This window comes from Podarcis filfolensis, assembly GCF_964270895.1.
Source record: "Podarcis filfolensis genome assembly, chromosome: 10".
In the NCBI taxonomy this organism is placed as follows: domain Eukaryota; kingdom Metazoa; phylum Chordata; class Lepidosauria; order Squamata; family Lacertidae; genus Podarcis; species Podarcis filfolensis.
The window spans coordinates 63,939,112-63,958,871 of NC_139612.1; the positions used below are offsets into that span (position 1 = coordinate 63,939,112).

At 43.6% G+C, this 19,760-nt stretch overlaps 1 protein-coding gene and 1 long non-coding RNA gene across 54 annotated transcripts in view; one reads left to right on the forward strand and one right to left on the reverse strand.

The window, feature by feature from the left end:
- Positions 1–19,760, reverse strand: part of CELF2 (CUGBP Elav-like family member 2) — a 541,589-nt gene that overhangs the window by 38,058 nt on the left and 483,771 nt on the right. For 31 of the 50 annotated variants that reach the window (XM_083572850.1, XM_083572830.1, XM_083572829.1 and 28 more), the window contains 3 exons: positions 16,963–17,046; positions 16,783–16,846; positions 7,860–7,994 (listed from right to left, as the gene is read on the reverse strand). In XM_083572850.1, the coding sequence (XP_083428976.1) occupies positions 7,860–7,994; positions 16,783–16,846; positions 16,963–17,046 (283 nt within the window). The remainder of the gene's footprint in view (positions 1–7,859; positions 7,995–16,782; positions 16,847–16,962; positions 17,047–19,760) is intronic. The other 19 variants (XM_083572844.1, XM_083572841.1, XM_083572840.1 and 16 more) reach the window with 1 other exon arrangement.
- LOC310743149 lies at positions 1,070–7,686 on the forward strand. Of its 4 annotated transcripts, none has more exons than XR_014538820.1 (4): positions 1,070–3,058; positions 4,869–4,992; positions 5,571–5,623; positions 7,293–7,686. It is a non-coding gene; the product is annotated as an uncharacterized lncRNA (long non-coding RNA). The 4 variants fall into 4 exon arrangements; XR_014538822.1 differs by having other exon boundaries at positions 1,070–3,053; XR_014538821.1 differs by lacking the exon at positions 4,869–4,992.

Genomic DNA, 19,760 nt, shown 5'->3' on the forward strand with positions numbered 1-19,760 from the left:
TGACATAATGATAGCATAGTTAATTATATAAAATTCTGCCACGGCAAGACAAATGACACCATTTTTTTTTGTTGGGAGCCGTACTGCAGTGGAACAGAAGCAGTGCTGCGTGTTACAATTATGGGAAGGGTCAGAAATCAGCGCCTTCTTACATTCCTATCAGAGTGGGTGGGTGAGCTCCAGTGTTACTTTAGAAATTTAGGGGTCAGTCCTTGGAATCTCCAAGGTCAGATTCTGGGTCAGATCCTGGAGATCAGAAGCAAAGCTGGATGCCCAGTCTGAAGTCCAAATAAGAGACCCGAGCCCCAAACCTCATGCCGCTTCCTCAAGGCCACCTAAACCTGCAAATCCTATAAACCTGTACATGCCGATCTTATAGCCTCATTCATCACAATTTTATGTCATTAAATTAGCCAGCCAAGAAATGTTTCCCCTCAAGTGTACTGCCACTTTTGTTGTAATAAAACGAGAAACGGTCTCTAGGTGCAAAGCAATCGGCTGTTCTATTAAAATAGTTCAATACTAAACCCCACCCCCCAATACCTCTTGTGACGGAAAGGAATACAAAAATAAACAAACAAATAAATAAATAAATGGAAGGCGCGACCCCTTCCTTACCATCACTGAAAGGCAAATATAAATGTTCCATTATAGTCCAGGTTTTAAGGGAGATGCTTTAGAAATGGCACATGAGGCTTTAGAGAACTAAATGCATATTCCACGGAGCGGAGAAAAACCAGGAAAAGCTTTTATTCGGGTTTACAAAGTATTTAATGGAGTGGAAAATGTAGAGCCAGATAAGAAAGTTGAAATCAAAGAACATCTTAACAAGGGTTGTTTCTGGGTTAGTTGCAGAGTTTGCAAGGAGGAACAATGCCATTAAACTGATGTTTCTGCTTGATAGCAGGATTCATAAAGGGCTGCTATTGAGTCTCTATGCCTCCTCTCTGAGATAGTCAAATCAGAGGACAACCTTCTGGATCCGGCTGAGCATACAGGGACGTGTAGGTGAAGAATCTTACTTCTTGCAATATGGTTGGCTCTGAACACTATTATTATTATTATTATTAGTAGTAGTAGTAGTAGTAGTATTGAAATTTATATACCACTCTTCATCAGGGTGGTTCACAAGATAAACTTACAGGATAAAAGCACAAAATAAATAGTTAAAAGAAAACCAACCAAAGCAATAACCCCCAGAATTGTTGCTGGGGCCTGGGCTACTCTCTCATTGCATGTGATGGTGGGACATCCTTGCCCCATCTTGGCAGCAACGACTCTTAAAACAGCCTATCTTTCTGCAATCATTGTCATCTTAGAGCCTGGCTATGTGTTACATTCAAATATTCCATGTTTTGCTGATTTTAGGCCTCATTAATAGTCAATTGACTAAGGTATAATCTGAAGGTACAGGAGCTCATAGCCTTACTTGAAGCTAAGCAGATCTAGGTCTGTCCAATGTTTGGATGGGAGACTATTGGTCGACTTCATGAATATTGTTTATTTGAGAGCTGGTGTGGTGTAGTGGTTAGAGAGTCGGACTAGGACCTGGCAGACTAGGGTTCAAATCCCCACTCAGCCATGAACCTCACTGTGTGACTTTGGGCTAGTCACTGCCTCCCAGATTAACCTACCTTACAGGGATTTTGTAGAGGTTAACTGAGATGGTGGAGAACCATGTGCGTCACCCTGAGATCCTTGGAGAAAAAGGTGGAATATAAACACAATAAATAGTAATTATTGTGTCTCCCCCTTCCTCCTCTTGTGAAACGAGAGATGAAATAGATAAACAATGGACAGAGATAAGTGGCCAGAAGTCCATGCCCAAGAGGGACGTATTAATGGGTTGAGGGAACTCCGAGATTTACGGATGTAAAAATAAAATAACGCAGGACAATAAGGAGAGGAAGCTAAGGGGAGGGGAACCACAAAAACAGCTTGAGGAATGAGCATGCTCAGGGGGCATGAAATGTTGATGGACTGTTGGGAGTGGGAAAATGGAATGGTGTGGCTGGGATCCTAAATGGGGAGAAGGCCACACAACAACATGCCCTGATCATGAGCTTCCTTAGAGATTTCTGGCTAGCCACTCTAGGAAAAAGATTCGTGGGCTACATAGACCAGTGGTTGAATCCAGCACAGTTATTCCTATCTTCAGAAATACCCTATCGCAGGGCACTGTTTTCAGTGCCAGAGCTCTTTCTAATTTGATAGCTGATGGACGACCGCTAACAACCTCAAGGCTTCTATATAAATTTACAATGACTCTCTAAGACCATTCTCCAGCCATTAAACACATTTCCAAAGCATTTCCAAGTTTTATAATGCTTAGTGCATGGCAGCTTCATTAAAGTCAATGGAGCTGGTGCTTCTCTTGTATACAATTTTCACATTAAGGGAAAGAATGCTAAATTAGCCAGAACAGTAGCTTCTGAATTTCATAATGGCGTAAGGATTTGGGAGTTGCTCTGAATGTATCAGAGGTTGTTACTATAAGTGAGACTTGATGAAAATAAACACGTTTATTCTTTGGGGCCTGAGGCTTTGAAATGGTGCAAAAGGCTAAGACCGTTTGGCCACTTTTTAAAACAAAAAGCATGCCCATTTTATTTTATTTTTAAAGCGATTTGCACATCGTCAACAAGCAGATTGGACAGGTGTCACTCATACACTGACAGACTTCTGGAACCAGGGGCAAATGTTAAGCGATGGGTGGACTGCCCCTCGACAAAAAACTTGCCATATTATTACTGCTTCTGCGGTAATAATAATTGGACTGTTTTACGAGGGCTTTAAAAGGGGATTAGACAAATTCAGAAAGGATAAGGCTGTCAGTGACTACTAGTTATGATAGCTATATGTGAACTCCAGGATCAGAGGCCACAGGCCTCTGGGTTGCTAGGAAACGCTAGCAAGAGAGTGTTGTGCTTATGTTCTGCTTATACACTTCCCACTGGAATCAGTTGGGCCACCGTGGGAAACAGCCTGCGGAGGTCGATGGGTCTTTGGTCTGACAAAGTACTGTTCCTCTTATATTCTTATGATGATGATGGGTAAGGTGAGGACAGGCGTGTGGACATGATGGGTATGGTGTGGCAAAGGTAGGCATGATGCCCAGCTCTACCTCTCTTTCAAATCAGAACCAGTGAAGTGAAATGAAAAAGGTATTTAAATATACCTTCCTGAAGAAACCAGAGGCCTTTCTCCTGGGCATAGTCGGCCAATTGGTGCCAAAGAAGGATAGAACTTTCTTCATGTATGCAACAACAGCAGCAAGAATACTTATTGCAAAGTATTGGAAGACACAAGAGTTACCCACCCTGGAAGAGTGGCAGATGAAGGTGATGGACTATATGGAATTGGCGGAAATGACTGGCAGAATCCGAGACCTGGGAGAAGAGTTGGTGGAAGAAGACTGGAAGAAATTTAAAGACTACCTTCAGAAACACTGTAAAATTAATGAATGTTAAAATGATGTTGGATTGAAAATAAGTGGCATTAGCAACAAAGTTAATAAGAATATGCAAAAATGAATTGATAATGGATGAAAATATAGAGTTATAATATGTTAAGATACAGAGTTAAGATAAACGAAAGAGGGTAAGGATTTGCTGATTTGATTATTTAAATGGGAATACAAAAAGGGGAGGTGTGAGGAGGTCAAGGAAACAAGCTAATGAGTTTAAAGTTACTAAAAACGGATTTGTTTTTAATTCTTTTTTATCTATTTGTTTTTTGTATTTTGTATTTTTCTTTTTCTTTTTTCTTTTTTATGTATTATTCTAGGTCTTCATTTTTGTATCTTTTTCTTTCTACGTGACTTTTTTCTATTTTGTAAACTCATGTTTTTGTAAAATCTCAATAAACATCTTTTTTTTAAAAAAACCCACAAATCAGAACCAGTGAAGGCAGTGAAGGTCCTGTGTGAGTGCCTGGAGGTGGTTGGAGGATGGATGGCGGCTAACGGATTGAGGTTGAATCCTGACAAGACAGATGTACTGTTTTGGGGGGACAGGGGGTGGGCAAGTGTGGAGGATTCCTTGGTCCTGAATGGGGTAACTGTGCCCCTGAAGGACCAAGTGTGCAGCTGAGAGTCATTTTGGACTCACAGCTGTCCATGGAGGGGCAGGTCAATTCTGTGTCCAGGGCAGCTGTCTACCAGCTCCATCTGGTACACAGGCTGAGACCCTATCTGCCCACAGACTGTCTCACCAGAGTGGTGCATGCTCTAGTTATCTCCTGCTTGGACTACTGCAATGCACTCTACGTGGGGCTACCTTTGAAGGTGACATGGAAACTACAAATAATTCAGAATGCGGCAACTAGACTGGTGACTGGGTGCGGCCACCAAGACCACATAACACCAGTCTTGAAAGACCTACATTGGCTCCCAGTACATTTCAGGGCACTATTCAAAGTGTTGGTTCTGACCTTTAAAGCCCTAAACGGCCTTGGCCCAGTATACCTGAAGGAGCGTCTCCACCCCCATCTTTCAGCCCGGACACTGAGGTCCAGCTCTGAGGGCCTTCTGGCGTTCCCTCCCTACGAGAAGTGAGGTTACAGGGAACCAGGCAGAGGGCCTTCTTGGTAGTGGCACCTGCCCTGTGGATTGCCCTCCCATCAGATGTCAAGGAAATAAACAACTATCTGACTTTTAGAAAACATCTGAAGGCAGCCCTGTTAAGGGAAGTTTTTAATGACTGATGTTTTAATGTATTTTTAAGATTTTGTTGGAAGAATGCCCAGAGTGGCTGGGGAAACCCAGCCAGATGTGTGGAGTATAAATATATGATGATGAAGATGATGATGATGATGATGATGATGATGATGATGTGGGTGTTTCTCTGCCTCTCCCCTGTGTCATCCAGTGAAGCTGAATGCTGGGGGATTGAGGACCAACAGTTGAACTGTGAAACTTATGTCCACATGATGTGGTGACCACTAATATCATGATGAAGTCACTGCCATACTGTTCTACAACAACCTTGCAAGGTACGCTGGATATCCCAAAGTCATCCAGCGAGTGGCTGATACAGTGGTACCTCGGGTTAAGTACTTAATTCGTTCCGGAGGTCCGTTCTTAACCTGAAACTGTTCTTAAACTGAAGCACCACTTTAGCTAATGGGGCCTCCTGCTGCTGCTGCGCCACTGGAGCACGATTTCTGTTCTCATCCTGAAGCAAAGTTCTTGACCTGAAGCACTATTTCTGGGTTAGCGGAGTCTGTAACCTGAAGCATATGTAACCTGAAGCGTATGTAACCCGAGGTACCACTGTACTTGAAACCAGGTTTCCCCACTCCAGCACACTAACTCTATCTAGCTGTTGCAAGATCTCTAGTATGAATCAAAATTATTACATGACAAAGTTATTTCGGTTTGCTTTCCCTTCTCTCTCCCCTAAAATTCCTTGTGCGTTTCTGCTTGTTTTACCTGAAACATCACCAACTAGTTTCATTCCCTGAGTACCATCATCTTTCGTTTCCCTCTCATCCTCTCAGCAGTACATAATAAATGTGCAGTACCAAGCCAGGTCCAAAATAACCCCTTTTTACATCTTCAACTTCACCAGACATTATGAGATGCCAGCCAGGAAGCGGCTACAGATCTAGGTGACAAATCAAGGTAAGGAGAGTTTCAGAATCAGGCATTTGAAAACTGCAGATTCCAAGCCCTGCTGGTCACCAAGCGTTTGTCCAGCTCTGGAGGCGAGAGATAAGGAGGAAGGTTGTCAGCTGAGTTGGAGGGAAGTGGCTAGAATGGATTTCCTACCAAAAAAACCCTAACCTGAGTCAGAATCCTTTTGTCTCGTCAATGTGAAAGAACTACAGCGGCAGTGGCAGCATATATTCACATGGCAGGGGGGAAAAGGAGCATCATGTGCAGCTGCTACAAATAATAAAATTTCACAACTGAGTTGGAACTGTGCACCATAGCAAGAAGCTAGGACAGGAAGAGACCAGCTGTAAATCATTGCAAATGCACCTCTTGTTCCAAGGAAAATATACTTTGTGTGTTCAGTGGCCCCAAGAGCCCAGCCGAGGCTGTGTGGAGTGGCCATTTCTATGTACCTGCACCTCTAATGCGGGCAACATTTACATGGTTAACCCAATTCTCATGACAGCTGTGGTCTGAAAAGGGTTGTTGCCACCATGGGAACTAAGGAAGAAGAAGAAGAAGAAGAAGAAGAAGAAGAAGAAGAAGAGGAGGAGGAGTTTGGATTTGATATTCTGCTTTATCGCTTCCTGAAGGAGTCTCAAAGCGGCTAACATTCTCCTTTCCCTTCTTCCCCTACAACAAACACTCTGTGAGGTGAGTGGGGCTGAGAGACGTCAGAGAAGTGTGACTGGCCCAAGGTCACCCAGCAGCTGCATGTGGAGGAGCGGGGAAGTGAACCCGGTTCACCAGATTACGAGTCCACCGCTCTTAACCACTACACCACACTGGCTCTCATACCTAGCTGCAGGTATGTGAACCATGCAAATGGTGCCTCCATACAGTGGCTGCAAATACTTTGGTGGTGGTCAAACATTAACACATAGTACCTGTAAAACAAATATCCACATTATACCCCCCCATCACCCAATAAGCAAATAAATAATACAGAATTAATATCTCTTAGGGATGGATTAATTGCTCATTTTTTGTTTTTCTCAATATTCGATTTTTCTAACGTCCAGTTCAATTCACATTTCTGCAGCAGTTTGCATTTTTTATATACAAACAAGTACTCCCAAGCTTGTCAGCATTTCAATTCACAATTTATCCTAACACACGTCCCCCCCCACTTTTACCTGATATACACATTCTTGCAAGAGATGTTCCTTAAAGACAATGCACTTTGAATGCTATTTTCACCAATATATGCAAATTGTACATTTTTATCTTGAAAACATGCACTACAAAAAGTGTGAATTTTGAAAAGCAGCTGTGTTTCAGTTCATTTATGGACTTGAGAAGTGAAAATTAGGGAGGTTTCTCCCCATTCCTAATATTTTTAGAAGTCAGTATTTGCTAAGTGCAAGATATTCGTTATATATTGGGTGATGTCCTTATAATCTAGAATCGAGTCCTTTAAAACTTGACAGAAGGGTTAACAGCTGCTCTAGGAGCACTGGTCTGCAGTGACCTACTGGTCTATTTAAGCACCAGACACCACAGAACCAAACTCTACTCTGCGAAATCCCTTGATAAATATTAGCCATTGCAGACAGCCCTAGCACAGATTTATGCCAAATTTCTTCTAAGCATTTGGTCCAACTTTAGCAACCACAACCCTGTTTTCCTTCCAAAGAAATCTTTTCAAGGAGATGTATCAAGAATGAAGTAAAGGAAAACGAGAAATCAGAAGGGGGGAAGACGACACATCAAAAACAAGTAAAAGGAGAGCATTGCAAAAGCAGTTCTAGCAAAAGAAAGACACATGGTTCCTTAAGAGACTGGGAATTGTGGGTCTGAATAAACAAGCAAAGCTCTGCTTGTTTACATTGGACATTTGCTTGCATTCTGACTCCTGCTTTGAAAATTTCAAGTATTGGCCAGGTTGCATTTTAGTTACTATTTGACTGGCAGAATAAAGCCACGTGTACATAGCACAAGAATAACATTTAAGAAGTGGACTCATGCTTGAGAAAATGCTACCTGACATTATATTTATGGTGGCATGTAAGCCTGAGAAAACCTTTATTCTTATTATTAAAAAAACAACAACACCTGATCAAGCCTGTGGCACATTCACCAATCCGCATTCAATATGTGACAGTGACTTATTTTGACACCTGTCTCAGAGTTTCTGAAGAAATGGGAGCTAGGAAAAAACAACAGAGGACACCCCCCCCCCAGTACACACATTTGGTCATACCTGGACTCGTGAGTGCGCCAAGGGCACCGGTTGTTGTGGAGAGAGGATTTGCATTGGTGGTGGTAGCTGAGGTTTGGGCGGCGGCAGCTGCGGCTGCTAGAGTTGCCAAATTCTGTAGCTGTAAAGCATTCATTCCTGCAGAAAGAACATAAAAGGAAACTGCAGCCGTGAGCTTGATTACAAAATTCAAATCACATATTTTTGTCTTAAATGAACATCGCTGGGAGCCTCCATTCTATCCTGTTCTTGGATGGACAAAATAGGGCGATACCGACATTCCATTTACCAATAATAAAAGAGATAGAAAAATAAAAGCCTTCTCCACCTGTGAGTTCCATCATTATTGAGGATAAAGGTTTTCTTTTGGTTTTAAATGAGCTGGCCATTTGCTGTGCACATTCGTTTTTCCAGGCTACGATGCTTTTTATGGTTTTCTTTGTATTTGTTATGTTTGCACTCGTTGTTGCTAACCCACCAATAAAATACACCCAAAATAGATTTACATTTATACCCTGTAATCCACCTGTGACAAACCAACTCTCACTCGCTCCCCAGAAGGTTCAACCATCTATGCTGAGACATTGGTCCATCTAGCCTAGCTTTCTCTATGCTGCCTGGTGAGAGCTTTCTGAGTTCTGAGGGAGCGATATTTCTCAATCCTGCTAGCTGAGATCCATTGTGCTAGAGAGAGAACAAGGATTCGACTTTCGTCCTGTCTCCCTAGCCGTGGCCCCTTCTTCCCGCTAACGACACAGAAACAACCAAATTTGGGTGGCTCAGAGTTGCCTGTCAAAGTGTGCATCAAATAATATAACGCAGCCCTTTTCAAACGCCTAGTAAGCTTCATGATTCAGTTATGGCAAGTTTCCCATTTCTACAGTTTCCCACTCGTAAAGATAAAATGAATTCGTTGCAGACGAAGTCAGAGCCTGCCCTGTCAGCAGGCCAATAGATCAGTATGGCACTATCTATAGCAACAGTTTTTGCCAAAGACAATTCTTGATGGGAGACTCCACTGGGAAACAGAATTATCAGGAACGTTCTGGTCACATATGTAGAAATGACTTGGGCACTGGGGGGAGCCAGAGACTTTCAGTGATATTTCGGCCAGGTTTCTTAAGCTACTTAAGAAGTGGTAAACTTAATAATAACCTGCAGAAACAACAACGGCTAGAAGATGAAGACCTCACGCTGCATTTTAAATAGTTGAGAAATAATTGGTGTGTGTGGTTGTTCTTTACAGGCACAGAGATGATGCAAAATTATAAGAACCTGGAAAAAAAAAAGTCCTGGATGTTTTTAGGTGTGATGCTAGGAAGCAGATTGTGCAAAGAACTTGGCATCAGACAAGATGCAACCATCCTCAGTGGGACTTGGCATTAGTTCAGCATGAAGATCTAGCAGATGCTGCTATGGGCTTAATATAGTTGGAGGCATGAGAGCAGGATACTTAGAAAATCACTTTTCTCCATCTGTGTCTGCCAATATGGTAAAATCTTCAACGGAGACCTTTCTTCAGGTACCTGCACTAGGACCGACTCTGGAGGTTCTGCTGTCATGGAATCATCTCCCAGGGCGGTTACTAAGGAAGAAATCTTATCTGTTGTATACATGCCAGAAGGAGTGAGGCTGTGATACCTTGGATGGATGATGCCTGTTCTTAGTTAAAATGTGAAGCTCCGCTCAATAATTGCATAGCCCCTTCTGCAACTAGGGGTGGATGGAAATGCCAATTCTGATTTTCTCAGTTTCTCATTTTTCCATTCTTAAAATCAGTTCTCAATGTTTCCTCAGCAATTAGCATTTATATATACAGTGGTACCTCGGGTTAAGTACTTAATTCGTTCCAGAGGTCTGTACTTAACCTGAAACTGTTCTTAACCTGAAGCACCACTTTAGTAATGGGGCCTCCTGCTGCCGTCACGCCACCAGAGCACAATTTCTGTTCTCATCCTGAAGCAAAGTTCTTAACCCGAAGCACTATTTCTGGGTTAGCAGTCTGTAACCTGAAGCATATGTAACCTGAAGCATATGTAACCTGAAGTTTATGTAACCCGAGGTACCACTGTGTGTGTGTGTGTGTGTGTGTGTGTGTGTGTGTGTATATATATATATATATATATATATATATATATATATATATATATTCTCCTAATTTTTGTCTACAGATTTGGCCAATTTTGCAAAGCGCTTTTCACTAACATAACACATTTTATACATTCTTGTCACCAACGCATGCATTTTTGTGTGCATTCTACCCTAGCACATCTATTTTTTTTGCACACATGACCTGGCTGGATATTGAATGGAAGAACTTGAGAAGAGACTGTTGGATCAGGCCAATGGCTCATCAAGTCCACCCTCCTGTTCTCACAGTGGCCAACTAGAGGCCTATGAGAAGTCTGCAAGCAGGACCTGAGTGCATAAGCACTCTGTCCAGCTGCGATTCCCAGAAACTGGTATCCAGAGGCATGATGCCTTAGGCAGTGAAGGGAGAACACAGCCATCATGGTTAGTAGCCACAGATAGCCTGGTCCTCCATGAATTTGCCTAACCCTCTTTTTAAGCCATCCAAGTTGGAGGCCATCAGGTGTGTTTACCTTTTCTTACTTTAAAGCAGCATTTCTCAACCTGTGGGTCCCCAGATGTTGTTGGACTACAACTCCTATCATTCCTAGCCAGCATGACCAGTGGTCAGGGATGATGGGAGTTGTAGTCCAACAACATCTGGGGACCCACAGGCTGAGAACCGCTGCTTTAAAGGGCAATCTCTGGTACTCCTGATTGCGGAGGAAAATGGAAAATGAAGATTGTGGAGAAGAAGAAGAGGGGAAATAAAAACAAAAATGAAAGCCAAGCAACCTGCAAAGGAGTCAGACCATTGGCCATCTAGCTCATGTTATCTGCATGGTCTGACAGTGGCTCTCCAGGGTTCAGACAGGAGCTTTTCTTAGCCCTGCCTGGAGATACCAGGGATTGAATCTTGTATGCAAAGCCAAGTGCTCCATCTCTGAGCTACCGTACTTTTTTGTGTATAAGACGCCCCCTCTTTTTGGGGGACTCCAAATAGAGAAAATGGGGGGAGATTGCTCAGAGTTGTTGGGCTTTTTTCGGGGGGGGGGTTGCCCAGACTTGTTGAGCTTTTTTGGGGGGGAGGGGAGGGGGTTGCCGAAAATTGCTCACCCACAGGAACGCAACAGCAAATCGCACACATTGGCGAAGCCACCAATTCGTCTGAGAGCAAGCACCAATCGCCCGCCCAATTGCTGCAGCAGCCAATAGCCAATAGCCAATGGACCTTGCAGCACCCACCAATCACCCGCAAAAAACGCCACGGACAATATCCTGCTTGCAGCAGCCACCAATCGCCCGTCCCACCTCTCCACTATCTGTGTACGTAAGACGACACCAAGCTTTTGGCACAATATTTTAATACTAGGTTTTGAGGCCTAACCTGTTGATGCTTTTTTAAAATATGCTCGTGCTTTGGCTCTTATTTTGGGTTGTTGTACTGGAGTTCTTTGTGTTTGAATTCTTCAACAGCTTAAATAGCTTTGAGATATTCATTTTTCCATTTTCGGCGTCTCATTTTAACATTCTTAGGTTTCTTCTTCTTGTGCATTGAACATTTTCCCTTTAAGGAAGATTTCTTGGGGGCAAGTGGTTTTTCCACCTGGCCTGGTTTAGTTCTAGTTGTTTTTCTATTTTCCGCTCCTGACTGGGTTATATTTTAATACAACAACCTAGACTTATACACTGAAAAATAGGGTAATTTCTAAGGCAATGTAATAATTTCCCAGTCCTTGGAAGTGACTGTATTGTACTTTCGCGGGTCGCACTTGCTGCCTGTCTCGCATTCCGGAATCTGCACTTTTCACATTGCACCCCGGGTGTTTGGTTCTCCCTCCCCACCGCCTTTCCCTTACATCCCACAGCAGAGCCGGACAGAAAATAATGTGATCATTTTTCTTTGAAACCGTTGAACATTCCACAAACGCAGCGCTCTCTGAAGAAATGCAAATCACTCAAAACTCTAAAGCACAGCCTGATAGACAGAGTGGCGGAAACAGCCTCGCACACCCCTTCTGCCTTCTGGGAATAAGCTGCTGGAAACTAAACAACTCTTAATCTTTATGATGCGAGAAAAACGTTGCGAATAAAAGTAGAATCTGACTCTGCGTTCGGTAATCTGTATATACCAGTAAGCTAACAAAACTTGCCCAATATTACGGACACCAAGAATCCCAACTTTGATTTTGCAGCTTGGCAGATTAAAAATACAATTAAATTATGTTCATAACAGATGCACAATATGCCTGTTTGAAATGTAATATATTTTTTTAAAAAAACCCCAACAACAACATATTTATAAGGAAGAGGGGCCATGAAAATTTAATTTAACGTTCACCTTAGGTAATTTCATGTCTTATTGTTCAGAGCAATTACCATAAATCTACATATCAATAAGCACGAACAGATGTCAGTTGTTACAGCCGCTTGCCAATCAGGCCTGTTAAAAACTGGCAGATGGATGGCTGCAAAACCCTCTCATAAGGCCCATTAGCACATTCACAGGAAAGCCATGTAGCACCACTGCAGAGTCACTCATGCAGGCCGGTTAAAACACAAGCACAATCGGAGATCTGAGGTGTTTTTTTTTATCTCACAACTTGAGTTGTGAAACCTGCGGGGCAATCTGCAACCACCCACTCAAGAACCTAGCCCAGGCATGTCCAAAGTCCGAATTTTGAATTATGGTGCTGGAGGAGACTCTTGAGAGTCCCATGGACTGCAAGAAGATCAAACATATCCATCTGAAGGAAATCAGCCCTGTGTGCTCACTGGAAGGACAGATCCTGAAGCTGAGACTCCAATACTTTGGCCACCTCATGAGAAGAGAAGACTCCCTGGAAAAGACCCTGATGTTGGGGAAGATGGAGGGCACAAGGAGAAGGGGACGACAGAGGACGAGATGGTTGGACAGTATTCTCGAAGCTACCAGCATGAGTCTGACCAAACTGCGGGAGGCAGTGGAAGACAGGAGTGCCTGGCATGCTCTGGTCCATGGGGTCACGAAGAGTCAGACACGACTAAACGACTAAACAACAACAACAACAACAAGCAGGCAGGGACCGCCACTTCTTGCAGGAAGGCATTAATTGCCTCGCTGCTAGTGTTTAGCATCTAATAGGGGCAAGGGTCCAGAGCGCAAGTGGTCGCCCTGAGCGATCCAAGCACCATGTCCACATCCTTGAACCTTACGAACTGAAACTCATTCAACACAACAGGACTGAACAGGGCTCTGGACACCCCTTGAGCATCCGGATTCTGCTGTAAGAGAAGAGTCAGGGATCCCGGGGGATGCAAGCGATTTCATCCTCAAAATGCTTTGCAAAGAGGTCACAGTGAGCTGCTGTCAGTTCTGCAACCTCTTTTGGGCAAGACTCTGTTCAGGGAGACTTCTTGCCCTGTTTTAAGCCACAAATCACTATTTCCCTGATGATGCCTATCAGGCACAATTGACCAGCCACTGGCTGTGGTAGCATTTGGTCTAACCACAGAGCATTTCTCAGGTCTCTTTCATGATATCTTAATTCTATCCTACTTTCATTATTAAAGGGAGGGAAAGGAAACAATCAATACTGCATCAATTCCCCTCCCCGCAAAAAACAGATCTGTTGCTTTTATAGTCTTTTTCTTTCAGAGAATAATGTAGGCATTCACACAACTTGGGCAAAACAGCCGAAACAATAAGCACAATATTACATCCTTTGGCAGAACAATCCTTTTGTTTCCTTAGAAAACTTTCCTTAACAACACCAGCCAAAGATATAGAGTTAGGATGGCCTCTGGGCACACACAAGTGTCTAGGAGTTTGTGTTCAGTACCAGAACTGAGCTCACACAAAAATCCACAACCTGGTTACCCCAAATGTTCATCATTTCAGCCTAATTTAAGTGGGAAAATTCATTTTGTCGTTGCTATTGCTGAACAACTGGGAACCAGAAAGCCTTGCCAATCTACTACTAAACACCACCCAGAGATCTAATCTACGTTGTGCACATCATTTCCTAAAACGATTTGCCGTAGTGGCACCAATGTTTCCTTTTATTTGTCACTTTAAGGAAGGCAAAGAGGGAGGCGGGCGGCAGTGGAAGAAATGACCAGCAGAACTGGAAGACAACAATCTGGCAAAATGAAACAGAAAAGGGGCTCCATATTGCAAGTTGGTGTTGAGGATGTTTGAAAAAGTTGAAGTCTATGTCAAGAGACCACTGGTAGCAAACTGGCAGGGACGGCAGTAAAATGTGGGGATCGGAAGAACCAGTCTCAAGCTGTTCCAACAATGGGCCATAATTCCAGCGACGCAGTATGGCTGTACTTGTATTAGACAGGAAAATCTCCAGCACTGTTTCCCTCTTCCGTCGCTCCATTCTTCATTCATTCTACAGGGCTAACCAAAGCCAAACATTACCGGCAGCCTTTAAAGCTCAAAGCCCGTTCCAAAAAACGCCAACTGTGAAAATGTTGTTTATCGTATTAAGATATATTTTTGATGACGGGGAAAGAAAAAAAACCTGCGCTAGATTATGAGTGTAACATAATAGAAGCCGCAAGTGCTTGCCAACGGATCTGAGCCAGAGAAAATAACTCAGAGATATTGTCATCTGTGGGCCAATTTATATTGTCAGACAGCGGATTCTGCATTAGTCTCTGGTGCCAGTGCAATAATGGCATATTGTAAGGATGAAGCGCACAGTGCCAATGGGGAGTAGCTCATCTCTTTTTCATAGGCGTACTTCAAGATCCATTCAAAAGCAAAGCATTAATAAAAGAAGAAAAAGGAGGAGGAGGAGGAGGAGAAGAAAAGGGAGGAACCGCGGATAGCTTAAGCCCTTTCCTGCGTTGTAAGGCTGGAGGAAAGCATCACCAATTTGCTGATTTAGTCAGAGCATAATTAAAAATAAACTACCACGCCAGTTTGATGACAATGGGGCTAAGGGAGGGGTTTGTGCTTTTATGAGGAATGTTAAACAAACCGTGCAGAGGGGCAGCAAATAGGCTTTCGACACTTTTGCATGGCAGGCGTAATGCGCATCTGTGCTCATTTGTGTGTGCTTACAACACAATCCTCTCACACCACGTTAAGTTAGCATGGTGGGTCACCCAGCTGGAATGACCTTTTATTAATCACTATACATTGGTTACTACCAGCACACAGTTCATTACTGAGCAGCCGTCCGTCTAAATGCCTTTCAAGTTATCCTTTGTCTTTCTTGCTTCCCAGTTACTTTCTTTTGATTATTCCCTTCTTCCCCTCCCCGGTCCTGGACCAGACGATTATGTGCTTTAAAATAAAAAACAAAACTATACCCTGCTTTGTAATGTTGCAGGATACTTCTTTCTGAAATCCAAAAGGTCTTTAGTTAGTTTCCAGTGGCTGTAAAGGGGCACATGTTATCAAAAGGTAGGTTCTGTCATTTCAGATGCCCTTAAGAATGTCACGATGTTCTTATACCTGTTTATTATCATCGAAGTTGCCCGAGACTATCATGAACTTGTTTGCACAGAACTCGCAAACACTTCTCACCGGAGATTAGAAAGGAATTCTCTCTGTTGGAATATGCATCAAGAGCTACAAAACAGGAGCAAGGATGAGCAGGTCTCCCGACCACTAACAAACTGTTAGCATGGGTGAGCGGCCAAGAAAAGGAGAACAGGGGCTATTTTGCACACTTCCTTCTTTTAGACAGACTCATAAATGTACACTTTAAAGATACTTAAAGGCTTATACCAACACTTCCTGCTCTCCAAATCCAGAGATTCCCTATATGCCATTGATGTTTCTCCCCTGCTTGGATTTTCAGAGCATAGGGAAACTGTGGGACAAGCAATGGTTGGAGGACAGTGCTGCATGGATGAAGTGGAATGTGAGAGCCCGACCGCAGCAAAGCTCTTTTTAACATTGCTTGCTAAGAGACAACTCTGGAAACAAAAGGCAACTGACTGCAGAACATAAACTGGAGGAGACATTTCAAACTGATTCAGCACAAGACGATAGGCATCTCTTGCACACCCTGAAGCATCAAGCCATATGCTTAAATTTAAGGTGCTTCCAGACAGAGGCTTAATATTGGAAATGGGTCACAGAGAAGTAACTGACAATAGGTGTTGGTTTTTGTTTTATCTTCGCAGGTTTGACTGTGGAAAGCAGGGGTGCCCAAAGTTTTTTCAAAGAGGGCCAGATTTGATGAAGGGAACATGTGTGAGGGCCGCCCAAAGCTGTTTTTTTTAAACAATTTAAACCCCAAAGGATTTGACCCCAGGACATACAGTGGTACCTCTGGTTGTGAATGGGATCCGTTCCAGAGGCCCGTTCACAACATGAAAGTAACGCAACCCGCAGTGGTGCGTCTGTGCATGCACGGGTTGTGATTTGCCACTTCTGCGCATGCGCGTGATGTCATTTTGCGCTTCTGCGCATGCGCGAGCGGCAAAACCCAGAAGTAACCCTTTCTGGTACTTCCGGGTTGCCGCGGGACTTAACCTGAAAGAACATAACATGAAGCGGACGTAACATGAGGTATGACTGTATAGTGCCATGTGGGCCAGATTAAATCAACTGGCAGGCCAGATTAGGCCCCCAAAACGGATTTTGGACATGCCTGGTGGAAAGAATAAATTTGGGTAAAATGTTGGTGGTGGGGGTAGCATTTTGATGCTACTGGTACCCTCAAACACTGCAAAAACTTTTGCATGCGTGAGCAGTACCCATGCAACAACAAACACCCACGTGGAAGCTCTCTTAAGTGGCTGGATATTCTTAAGACCCCGTGGGGACAGAGCTCAAACGACAAAGAAGCAACACGAAAGGAGGAGGGGAAAAAAGAAGAAATGGATTAACAAGAAAGCTGCAACTCACCAGCCATTTGTTGAATGCCGCTGAAGGCACCCAAGTTACTGGAGGAGGTTGCTTGCTGCAGAAGCTGCAAATTAACAACAACAACAACAACATTAATGAGGTTAATAACGCAACAAGTTAATGATTAAAACAAAATTATCTGAATCAAATTAAATTTGGGATACTTATAGTTTCCTTTACATTTATACAGTCTCTTGCTTCTGCCTGGTGTTGAAATGAAGGTCCCCAGAGTCGATGCTGTAAATCCATATTAATGTCTAATCTCTATTAAGAAACACACAGACACTGGGGAAACTCAATAACATTGCTGCTTTAAAACAATTAATCAATTTACTCTTTTTAACAGCCAGGTGTTAAATCTATTTCAGCCCGACGTAGCGTGACTAATCATTGCCCTCTGCAGTCTAGCAGTTACCATAACTCATCTCCGTCAATCACAGTCTATTTTTCCACCTCCCCACTTAAAACAGAGGCTTATCGCTTGGGCATCTTTTGTGGTGTATGTTCAGGTGAGAGTGTACAACTTTGCTTCATCCAGCATGCCTGAGGGGAAATGCTAAGTCAAAGGGCCTGAGGACCCCGTGCTGAATAGTATTTTGGGCACCCCTTAAAATAAGGAGCCCCTCTTTCTCCCAGAACTGCATTTCCTCAGGCAAGCCAAAGAAGCCACGCAGAGCGCTATGCGCACAGATGCATGCTTACTACCTGACGACTGCGACATCAGGTGGTGACCTGCATGTGTGAACGGCCCACTAGAGACATGACACCACAAACAGAACATTTACGGCGATGCAAATACATTGTTTTTTCAATGGATACAATTCATGTATACAAGTCGTTCAGTGTACAGACATCAAGTGTACAGATATTCAGGCATGTGCAGACCAGGCTCTAGCGACAGATATGCACAGATCCAGACATTCTTACCCTGTGATTCCCCACTGCATATTATGGTCTGCTTGGCTGTGTTTACTTATTATTAAATTTAAATCCCACCCTTCCTGCCCAGGGTATTCTACTCATCATGTTCAGCACAACCTGCCCCAAAATGGATACAGGTACTGCTCGTGTTATGCAAAAAAGTCATACAAAGTGAGGTGAGGCAACATCTTTCACAGGGCCATTGAATCATAAAATTGTAGAACTGGAAGGGACACCATGGGTCATCTAGTCCAACCCTCCGCAATGCATTCCATAGTTTGGAATGTTAAGCTGTATACAAGCTCCATTCATTCCTTCTTCACGCACACAGCATTTCCCTGTTGACTGTGGAGCTGGGACAAGCTTTAAGCCCCCTACATTGCACCTGCGTTTAGAATTAATTGCACCTTGCACATGGATGTTTGCAGAGAAATGCCTATGATTAAGCCAGCACCTACGTGGGTGTAGAGGCTCTGCATGACTGAGACGGCTGCACAATCATGGAGAGCTGGTTCGTGTGAGCAGATGCACGAGTAGAGGGCTTCCTCTGCAGAAAATCAAGTGCAGCCTGCAATTATTGCAGAAAGTAGCTGTGATATTATGGGGGCTGGAAGTGCAACCTTGCTCCGCTGTCACCATGGAAATGCAGCACATCTGAGTAATGTGTGAATTGGGCCGCTGCCTTTCAAGGTAAGCAAAATTCTTCATCAGGAAGCCAGTGAAAAGACGATCTCCTACAAAGATATCGCTGGCCCATTTTTGCACCCTTTTCTACTGGAGCGGCAACTGTCTGTATCAACACAATAAAGGAACATCTGCTATGATCTGAACCTGGGGGAAAGGAGGGTTTTAAAGGCATTCAGCACAAGACCAAACCATTCTGAGAGGGGCTGCGGGCTTAACTTCACACAGAGCTATGTGTATTCCCTGCTTGCATTTCCTTTAAAAACCCCCAAACAAATTCAAGTTTCTAGTCCTTACTACTGTGAGAATAGGTTTAAAATGGTTTGGATCCATCCACTCACTTAGTTGAACTTGGCTCCTATCGAAACCTGTGGGACCAACTTATCTCACTGATTTCACTTTGAACCAAGGCCGACTAACATAGCCTGGATCCAACACAATATTTGGATAATGCAAAACTTAGAAGCTAGGGGGATGGAGGAAGGGTAGCTGAGTGGTTAGGAGTGGGAGGTCCAATACAGGGAGGTCCAGAGTGGTGCATGCTCTGGTTATCTCCTGCTTGGACTACTGCAATGCGCTCTGCGTGGGGCTACCTTTGAAGGTGACCCGGAAACTACAACTAATCCAGAATGCGGCAGCTAGACTGGTGACTGGGAGCGGCCGCCGGGACCACATAACACCAGTCTTGAAAGACCTACATTGGCTCCCAGTACGTTTCTGGGCACAATTCAAAGTGTTGGTGCTGACCTTTAAAGCCCTAAACGGCCTCGGTCCAGTATACTTGAAGGAGCTTCTCCACCCCCGTTGTTCAGCCCGGACACTGAGGTCCAGCGCTGAGGGCCTTCTGGCGTTCCCTCCCTACGAGAAGTGAGGTTACAGGGAACCAGGCAGAGGGCCTTCTCGGTAGTGGCACCCACCCTGTGGAATGCCTTCCCACCAGATGTCAAAGAGAACAACAACTACCAGACTTTTAGAAGACATCTGAAGGCAGCCCTGTTTAGGGAAGCTTTTAATGTTTGATGTATTACAGTATTTTAATTTTTTTTGGAAGCCGCCCAGAGTGGCTGGGGAAGCCCAGCCAGATGGGCGGGGTATAAATAATAAATTATTATTATTATTATTATTATTATTATTATTATTATTATTATTGGCTTTGTGTGCCCCCCAACACCTGAGAATAAGTTGTGCAAAATGAGGAACGAATGCAAATCTGAATATTGTATTCAGCTCCTCTTGGCATAGAATATAGTTTACTGTACGTGTGGTTTTATATAAGTGCATATTACCCTGACTCTATAACGTCCTGGTTGATCCTGCCCTGTCCTGTTGTACTCTGAGGACTCTTTCCCAACACTCCAAACCATGGCTTGGAT